At 40.3% G+C, this 9,925-nt stretch overlaps 1 protein-coding gene and 1 long non-coding RNA gene across 2 annotated transcripts in view; one reads left to right on the plus strand and one right to left on the minus strand.

Moving 5' to 3' along the window:
* Positions 1–5,579, minus strand: part of ppef2b (protein phosphatase with EF-hand domain 2b) — a 7,163-nt gene extending 1,584 nt beyond the window's left edge. The window contains exons 1-16 of the mRNA XM_008326241.2: positions 5,528–5,579; positions 5,410–5,427; positions 5,298–5,306; positions 4,962–5,089; positions 3,901–3,955; positions 3,628–3,800; positions 3,409–3,523; positions 3,287–3,333; positions 3,049–3,215; positions 2,910–2,946; positions 2,133–2,282; positions 1,759–2,034; positions 1,491–1,676; positions 1,016–1,158; positions 241–347; positions 6–169 (exon numbers count right to left, since the gene is read on the minus strand). Coding sequence (XP_008324463.1) covers positions 6–169; positions 241–347; positions 1,016–1,158; positions 1,491–1,676; positions 1,759–2,034; positions 2,133–2,282; positions 2,910–2,946; positions 3,049–3,215; positions 3,287–3,333; positions 3,409–3,523; positions 3,628–3,800; positions 3,901–3,955; positions 4,962–5,089; positions 5,298–5,306; positions 5,410–5,427; positions 5,528–5,579 — 1,827 coding nt within the window. The remainder of the gene's footprint in view (positions 1–5; positions 170–240; positions 348–1,015; positions 1,159–1,490; positions 1,677–1,758; positions 2,035–2,132; positions 2,283–2,909; positions 2,947–3,048; positions 3,216–3,286; positions 3,334–3,408; positions 3,524–3,627; positions 3,801–3,900; positions 3,956–4,961; positions 5,090–5,297; positions 5,307–5,409; positions 5,428–5,527) is intronic.
* Positions 168–1,243, plus strand: LOC112488008 (uncharacterized). The gene is made up of 2 exons (XR_003051667.1): positions 168–401; positions 1,027–1,243. It is a non-coding gene; the product is annotated as an uncharacterized LOC112488008 (long non-coding RNA).
* Positions 5,580–9,925: the final 4,346 nt, after the last annotated feature.

The raw sequence follows: 9,925 nt of genomic DNA on the forward strand, positions 1-9,925 counted from the left end.
TGGACCTCCAGGTTGGGCTTGGTGATGGTGAGCTCCCTGATCCACTGCTGGTAGTCCACCATGCCACTGCAGGTGCTGCTGACGAGCTGTGGCCGCAGAACTCTCCAGGGCAGACCCAGCTTCAGTACACTCTCTGTGGCGCTGGCCCAGTCCCTGAGAGAAACCATACCTGAGACAAAGACATTATGAAACGATCCAACCAGACTGTCCTGTCCCTCTGACTCTGGGACTCTGACACACCTGTGTGGTTTGGATCAAACTCCTGAAACGCAGCGATGAGATGTGACGTGTGGACGAACAGTTGTTCCCTCAGAGCTTGGAGAGCGGATCGTTCGGTCCAGCCTACGCTGGAGAGAGGAGATCAGATGTTCATGTAACACACACACTGGCCACTTTATTAGGTACAGACTGATTCAAATGCATTTGAATTCCTGGAGGAACAGGTCAAGATTATTCTGAGATTTTTTTTTCCTCTTTATTGAAATGATATAAATTTAGCTCAAATTTCTCGAGATGTTCTCTTGGTCCTGCTCTAAGTAAATGTGTAGACTCATCAACCTATTACTGATAATTAGGAATGTCCAATATTATCGGCCAACTGATATTATCGGCCGATGATTACTTAATTATGTAAAACTCATTATCGGATGATGATTACTTAATTATGTAATATCGGTAAAACTCATTATCGGTTTTTCATCCAGTAATGAAACCCCGATAACGCCGTGCATGGGTTTCGCCTAGATGACCTGACCTGAAAATAGTTTTGAAGTGAAAGTGAAAGTGAAACTATTAGCTATGTTTATATGAAATTCTGACTGTACCTTCCTTAACCAATCAGATTAGACCTCTTTTTTTTTTTTTTTTTTTGATGAGGTCCAATGTTTGACTTGTTTATATACCCTGTTTACAGTTATTATGAAGTTGATGTTGCTGTTTTTTTATCTAAACCAGTCTGAGTGACCACTGAGTGACCGTCGCTCCTCTTCTTTTTTTTCTTCTTTTTTTCCTTTACCTCTGTCTCAGAGAGAGCTCTCGGCACGTTTGGCTGGCCTGATACTGGACAACATGCGGGACCAGATCTGGGCCCAGTTTGATGTAGGCTCCTCTGTTGCTGCCCACTTCGTAGTAGTTGGAGGCTGAAAAGATGGTCAGCACCTGAACACGAGGCAGAGCAGAGGTTGACAGTTACAGCAGCTCAGTCATTCTATTTGTTTTAAAACAAAGAAGATATATAACTATTTATGCATATGTAATTCTAAAATTATTTAAAATTTACAAACTTTTATCCATAATAATAAAAACAATTATAATAATACTTTTTTATATTTTTATTTTTTATTTTTTTTGTTTGATTACACAGTTTCTAAAGTTCTCCCGTGGACTGAATTAACCCCTCGGCTGGACCAGTTTGGGGCTGCGAGCCTTATGTTTAGAACCATATGTTAAGTTAGTTACATTTTTGAGTAATATCTACTGAGGATATTCACCCTGCGGTTGTGGCAGAACTCGTAGCCGTCCTGTTTGCACTCATGGGATCGAATGAGGAGCTGCAGGCCGTGTCTTCCCAGCACTTCCTCCGTCACATCTGGTCCCCAGTAACAGCCTCCGCCTCGCACTTCGTTGTGAATGCAGCCATTTTGGGGCATAGGGTCACTCCATAACATGTCCACTATCTGAGTGAAGGAATGAATTATGCAATTTTTTTATTGTTTTGGTTTTTTCTTTTCAAATTTATTTGAAAACGACATTTCTTACCTGTTTCCAGTCGTGCACATCTGGGTCCAGGTCTGAGTAAGACCACCGTGGTTCTGCACCGGTCACCCCACGTCTCCTCATCTCCTCTTCCTCTGTCCAACTGCTCGTTGGCAGGTTTTGCAGTGAGCGGCACTGTAGCTCGTACCTCTGAGGCGGGACGCAGCGGTCATGAGTCAGAGAACAGACTCGACGTCGACGGGTCACCGGTCCATCCGCCGTTACGTCACTCCTGTTCTTTATCTTAGTCCTGCTCGGTGGCCTGAGGGCTGAGACGTACTGTGAACATCCATCAGCACAGACCAGAACACACTTTTTTTTAAAAAAAAAAAACTCATTTGCACTCATTTTTAGCGCTGCTAGCGACCTTGTCTTACTTTGTGTCTGTCTACTCGAGCTATCGTGTCCAGGTCCGTGGCGTCAGAAATCCCTCCGTGCACAACCAGCACTTTGTGATCAATCACTGTGGCCAGGGGCAACCAGCAGAAGATCTTCTTGAGAAGTTTGAGGATCTTCTTGCCGTGCACCTGTAGAACCAGACGAAAACGGTGATGATTTACAGTTTACAACTGCCATCGACTCTTTATAAAAACTGGACATAGCGATCCAGATGGTTGTTATTGTAACGACCTAAAATAGTAGCATTTTTACAGATGAGGTTTTTGCTGAGTGTGTTTTTGGAAGCTCTATTACATAGATGTCAAACTCGAGGCCTGCGGGCTTAACCCAGCCCACCACATCATTTTATGTGGCCCAACTGAGGTTAGCATGCACATGATTATTTTAAACGAAAATCTGGTTCCAAAACTTTTTTTTGACCTCGCACCTTCTATACCCCAAACCGGATTGATGCACCCACAATGCCCCACACAAGTAAAAAATCACCAAGCTTTCTTATAAAATAGTAACAGGTCTTCAGGAACCAATAGTGATAAGCACTGTTATTGGCTGTTTGTTATAGTGTACTGAAAAATAATGATTTTTTTTTTTATTTTGTCATGTTGGTTTTAATCACTTAATCAGTGATTAATCAGAAACCTTTTTGAACTGTTTCAGGTCATATTACCAGCTCAAAATGGGCCATTAATTCCCCACTGGATGCTGATGTCCATATTTTATAAATAATCTCTGAGTGACACACACACGTGGCCTACCCTGTATTTTCCCAGAACTTCTTTTGTGAAACCGTATCTGGTGGAAACATTCAGTTGAATCAGGTCTAAGGCAACAGATACAACAAGGAACTAAGGAGTTCATGTAAAAAAAATAAAAAAGCAACATTTAAGCCGTCACCTCAGGTTAACGATGTGGTCCTCGTGGTTCCCCCTGTTCAGATGAACGTCATGGGGATAAACGAGCAGGAAGCCAAAGAGGATGAGCAGGATCTCTAAGGAGTTTTTACCGCGATCCACAAAGTCGCCGTTGAAAACATAGGGTTTCTCACCGGACGGCAGGCCGTTCTACACCCATTAATTATGAGACGTTAATTAACACATCACTTTTTGGCTGCGTGGTGATACTTCGTCAATACCTTGTAGAAAATTAACAGCAGGTCCTCTAGGTGGCCGTGCAAATCTCCTGAATGGAAACAAAAAACATGTTCTTTTTGAGACTGTTAAAATACAACCTTTCCTAGAAAACTTTGTTTTATACCACATATGGTGATCTCCTTTGTGTAAGAAGTTGAGACGTGATTGATGTTTGCAAGAATTCTTAAAAGTTTGGCGGTCTCGCCGAGAAGCTGCAGGACGTATCGAGCGTGGAGCTTCTACTGGGAGAAAAGGTGTGAATACAATCAACCAAAAGAATTGGTCTCTTTTGGTTTCATTTCCTTCCAGGAATGTGCTTCACCGTTTGTGCCAGTGCACCTACCTGTCTGTGCTTGAAGGTCTCCACCAGCTTTGAAACTCCACAGAAGGTCAGAGGAAAGGTCAGCCGTGGGCCGGTGTAGCTGTTGGATACCTCTATGCTCTCATAACAATGGAACGTCTCCAGCTGCGCACCGTGCCGCGGGTCGTCATGAAAGATGTGTGAGATAAGGTTTCCTGGAGCGGAGCAGAAGACGGGAGGAAAAGAAAAGTTCTCCTGGGTGAGCAGTGAACTCAGTGAACTGAGATCAAACCTTAATGACCTCTGCAGCCTTACTTTCACTGCTGGCTGGTGTGAAGTGTTGCATCAGGAAAACAAAGAAGTTGTAGAGCTGCAGGAGGCAAAGAACAAATACTGAAGGTAGTGTGTGGATGAAGAGAATGTTCACAGGGTTAGAGGTTAGAGGTTAGGGGTTAGGGCAGGGGTCAACACTGATTTTATACTATTGGAGAGCCAGAATTTTTATTGAAAAAAATCACATTTTTATCTGACATTATTATCTGTTGTTCGTTTTGGAATGGCTTCCAGTTGATGATCACTGCTTAGTGGTTAGGGTTACAGTAACTGTTAGGTGTTTTTTTTTGTTTTTTTTACAAAGATTAATGACATGTAAAAGTGATGCATAAAGTCTAAAATGGTAAAGGGAAATGCAAGCATTACAGGGAAAAGGCAGACATCATTTGGAAGTGTGATGGGCCGGACTGAAAAGCCAAACGGGCCTAAGGGTTTAGGGGGTTATATCATTTGGAAGTGTGATGGGCCGGACTAAAAAGCCAAACGGGGCTAAGGGTTTAGGGGGTTATGGCTTAGAATTAGGAGGTTAGGGCTTGGATTAGGGCAGTGGTTCTTAATTATTTTCTGTCATGCCCCCCCTTGTGGACAGAAATGTTTTCAACCCCTGCTCCCCAGCCCACACTCCTGCAAATTGAAATACTATTGAGAACCTGATAACATGTAGATTTTTATCTGTACAAACCACTGTTTGAGTTGCTGCCCCCTAGTGACTGGAGGCTTTTTATCATTCCAGCATTACAGCAGTGGTATACACTTATGTCCAGCGTGCCATATTCCATTGGAAGCCCCTCGGGCCACCTCATCGTGCCCCCTCAGGGGGTCCCGCCCCACTATTTGAGAAGGACTGGATTAGGGGTTCAGGGTCAGGGTTGGAGTTAACATTAATTAACTTGAGCTAAGGTGGAAAATCCCCATCAGTTTATATCTGCCATATGATCTTTGTTGACATTCGGTTTAAATGACATAAACTGATGTTAACTTTTCCTGTTTAACTAATAAAGATGGAATATTGTAAGTTACCATGTTACTATGGTAACCCTGACCTTAATCTGATCTTGCTGTCCTGCATATTCAATGGACTGGAAGATATTCCACGTGCACCTGCGTCTGATTTCCAGACGGGCCACGTACCGACGGTACCACCGCTGGATCAGCACCGCTGCTCTGATGGCTGAAAGATACGTTTTAAGATAAGAGTTTTTAGTTAAATGCAACCATCAGGGTCGGTCAAAACCCCATATTTCTTTTTAGCATGTTTTGTTTTTTATGTTTGTTTTTTTTTAATTCCGACATATATTTAAATTATAACATCAGTCTTAGAACTTTTTGGACGTACCTCGTACCACTTCACTACGCTAACTCTAGGTTAGAACACTCACCTATGGACGCTTCAGGCAGTGCATGAAAATGAGTTCATTTGAATTGAGATGATTTTGATCAAAACACAGCTTGTGTATATTGTGTGTAATGGGATGTAAACAGATAAATTACCTGGAACAGAGAGGTTGACTGTAACGTTGACAGACACAGATCAAGATAATTGATTATTATTGTATTATTTTAATGCTAATGCTAAAACAGAGTTGAGTGATTTTAGGGAGAGCTGCACCTTTGTCACATTTTTGCATCTGCTGTTTGGATTTTCCCAGGCCACATCCCATGATCCTTTGCTGTTTTCTGTCAGAGAAAAAGATACTGTAATAAAGTTTGTCCTTGAATTTCCAACCTGATACTGAACAGTTCCTGTCATAATGTTACATAATAAAATAATAATTTAGACCGAGACACAACACAGATAGTGTCATCATGTTGTTATTATTATTATTTTTAGTACAAACAAGTAAGAAAAATGTCATAACAACAGAAGAGAATGAAGACTTATTCCGGAATCCTCTTGAAGCATCCTTACCAGATCACACTACCTGTTCTTCATCCCCTCAGATTTCAACGCCTGGAACTTGTTTCTCTGAGTTCACAGCAGCACATGTTCCAGTGTCTGTAATGTCATTATTTAAAGTCCCGTCCCTGCAGCTACACACACTCAGAGTACACACTGGTACTCAGTAGAGCCAAGTGTCTTGGACAGACCCCGCCGCCACTTACAGGCCAAACAAGATCCAAGTGGATTAGGATTAAATTTGACCACGGCTGTCGTCGACACTGAATTAACGGATGAACGCTTTAACAAAGGGCAGCAGCTGCTTGGAAAGCTGCCTGTGTGATTATGGTGGAATCAGAGTGGTGGACATGTCAGCTGCCATCACTCAGCTGTGGTTTGTCCTCAATTTCACCAGTTTTCTTTATTATACAAACACAAGAGACAAGAGAGACATTTCAACAGCACCATCTTATTGAAGGCGTTTTATGTGTCCTTGGCCTGTGTGTAATGTAGAGCAGTGGTTCCCAACCCCCGGGCCGCGGACCACCACCTGTCCGTGGATCAACAGTTATACGCTCGCACAGAAAGAACGCATAATTTATTTAATCATTTCCGTTTTATTTATTAGCTGATCGTTAACGATATTTTATTTTGAACAATTACCGGATTCTCTCCGCCGCATCTGTCTATGACTAACTTGATACATGTCAAGATGCTTGCCTCGGTCACATGTCTTACCTACGTCCGGTACCTGTTCCGGCCAACAACACATAATACTTTACCGCTAAATTGAAACCAACAAGCTAGCAAAATAAACAAAAGAACAAACGTCTTTGCAAAATTTAATTGCGCAAGTTAAGAGAGCCAATGAGGAGACAGAAGAAGAGCCTACGTCTTCAAAGATTAGGAAAGCTGCATTTAACAGACAACTCCAGGATTCCTACCTACTAAATATGGATTTATTGCGACAGGTTGTTCCCACGCACCGAGCCCGCGCTGCCTAATACGCGGCGATCGGCTCTCTAATGAGGCAATGAAGACTTCGCGTTCTGCGTTAAAAGACAAGCGCGATGCTACGAGGACGCTGCTAATTAAGTTAGAGCATACTCGGTGTTTATTATTATATTTAGAAAATAGCCGTTTTTATGCCGGTGGTATCATTTTAATAAAGGTTGGTCCGTGAAAAGACTTTCAGACATTCAACCGGTCCGTTGCGCAAAAAGGTTATGGACCGCTGATGAAGGGTACATGAACTGTTTGTTCCAAGTCCAAGGATTTGTAGATTCTCCTCTGTTTGATAATCGTTACGTGTACATGGAGGACATCGTCAGTATTATAGTACTCTCTGTAAGGATTCATTAAAAAAAAAATACATTAATTAAACGTATGTAAATGTAAAAAGTATTTAATATATTTTTAGGTTTTGGAAATGATAGAAGAGTTCATTTAATGAAGCTTTAGTTCATTACCACATTAGAACATTTTCAGAGCATGTACCAACTTTTTTGTGTTCATAATTTTACCCCAAAGCCTCCCTCCCTTAAGACCATTAAATGTATAGGGAAAAAAATACTGAAGTTGGTTTCAGATAACAAAGGCTAATACTACCGTAAGTGGATGAAAAGCGTAGCGTTTAAATTACTTGTTTGGTTATTGATGCAAAACAAGACAGTGTCATCGGCGTATTTGAGGTTTCAGGATAAATACACTGACTTTTAAAATCACTAACCAGGATTTGCTGATTAATTGCTTGACAAGTTTTACAGGACATTTTACAGATAGTGTCATTGAGTTTACGGGTTACTTTAGTGTCCACATCTTTATTCACAACACAAATATATTTCTGTACAGCCTTTTACATTACTGTTCTGATCCTACACGTGTGTTTCTGTCTCATTCGTAGACTCAGATGTCAGTTGTATGAGGTAAAAGCCTAAGGTAAGTGATTCTAACTGTTTGCCACACTTTAAATGATGTTCGATCATTGATGGTTGGCTGGTTCTGTGCCTGTTCTGTTCTTTCTGTTCTTCCCAAAGACTGCTGGGATTGGCTACAGCCCCCTCCATGTGACCAAGAAATGTATTCAATAGTACAAAATGTATTTAAATGATAAAAATATCATCTATTTCTATATCTAAATTTAACACTTATTTGGGACTGAAAACAGAGAAATAGGCATTCCAAGATGTATCGTTCCCACCACTAGTGTGCGCCGTACAAAAAACAACATAATGCCACCTTTGAGACTTTCAGCTGTGTTACATTCACTATAGTATCTCTTTGTGTTTCTTTGCTCACCACCTGTCAGCTTCTAAACTCCTGTTTTCACACGTTCAATCTGAACAGTATCTTTCTATTCCACTTTCCTTCGGGTGTTTTAATCTGCTGTTACTTTTCAATACTATCAGACTCAACCCCGGCTCAACAGCTACTTTCTTTTGACACTTGTTACAAACTCCTTGCGGTTTTCTGCTTCCAAGAATGTTTCCTCTGTTGTTTGGTCGGCCCAATCTCTCCATTACACATCCTCCACAGTCTTTCATCCTGCCCAGAGCAGCTGTCGGTGGTACGACTTCCAAAGTCACCACAACAAGAAAGTCGTGGGAGTCAGCGGCGAGTCAAGGACTGTGTTCATTTGTGCAGGACAGGAGTGTTGTCTAAAACTCAAGGACTGTGTTCATTTGTGCAGGACTTCGTGTTGTCTAAAACAGAGTTTCAGCTCTGTTACATTCGCTGTAAATAATTTGAATATATACACTATATATATATATATATACAATGCACAGTGAAATGATGTGTACTGTCTGTGTAAACATGTTTTTTTTTAAGAAAAATAATTTTACACTGCATATATTTGCACAATATATATTTACATATAGTGTAAATATATACGGTAAAATTGTTTAAGAAAAATAATTTTACACTGCATATATATGCATGATATATATTTACATATAATGTAAATATATACGGTAAATTATATATATTTATACTATATATACATATATTTTTTACAAATGTATATATAGTGTAAATGTATGGTAAATTATATATTTACATATTTATATATGTATTATTTCTATTTTATATTTACACCATGTACAGATATACTGTATGTATATATAGTATAGTTATATAGTGTAAATTGTTTTTCTTCATTTAAATGTACTAATATAATATATATGTAAACATCACTATTTATTATTCCTGTTAAGAGTGGGTTTTCGTGTAAATACAGTATTTATTTCAGCAAGCAGTTCAATACGTGACTTTGGTAACGTTGTGTAATAAGGTCAGTTGTAACAGTCAGTCTGGTTTGTTGTTTATGGAAGTGTTCCAGCGCTGATTGGTGGAGGCATGACAGTTATTACTTTTTTGTTAAGACTTGTCCTAAAACGTGGAACAAGATTTCATCATGTATGCTCTCTGCAGAGAGGTACATAGATAACATGGGTCAAAATGAACTTGTTAACAAGGTCATTCATTTGCATAATTTATCAAAGTAAATATTTTAACGCACAGACAGAATGACGCACACCGTGTATACGATAATTCCACCGCCTTTTCACTGACACTTACACACAATGCGGAAGAAGATTTCATTTTAAATACCAGCTCAATGACCAGCATGAACATGTAGAGCCCAGAGTTCACGAGCAGCTCATCAGTCTACAGTTAACATCAGAGTAAAAATGTTTCTTGGTTTAAATTTGTTCATTCTCCTGCCACCATAACCTTTTCATGATTGCGGATTGGAGGGAGTTGGAGCCAATCCCAGCAGGCACTGGCAAGGGTGTTGACAGACTATTGTTTCATAAATCACCGGTGTAATTAAACTGCATATTTTGGACTGAAAATGATCCTCATCACTGAAGACGAGAGTGCAGCTCTGAACCTGTTATTTTAGTTATTATTTCTTTGCATGTCACTGCTCTTCACTGTCTCACCAAAAATATCTGTTCTGCCGGGCTGCTCTGAAATATTATATATTAGAATCAATTACAGAATATGGACACCTCCACCTACAATGTTGTCCAAGTTCTCCTTCCAGAAAATGCCAACATCTTCCAGATACAAGACAGAACCACTGTACTACTTCAGTTTGTTGTCCCTCCAGGTCTTATCCTT

The sequence above is a fragment of the Cynoglossus semilaevis genome, chromosome 14, assembly GCF_000523025.1.
Source record: "Cynoglossus semilaevis isolate Cse_v1.0 chromosome 14, Cse_v1.0, whole genome shotgun sequence".
NCBI classification, from domain to species: domain Eukaryota; kingdom Metazoa; phylum Chordata; class Actinopteri; order Pleuronectiformes; family Cynoglossidae; genus Cynoglossus; species Cynoglossus semilaevis.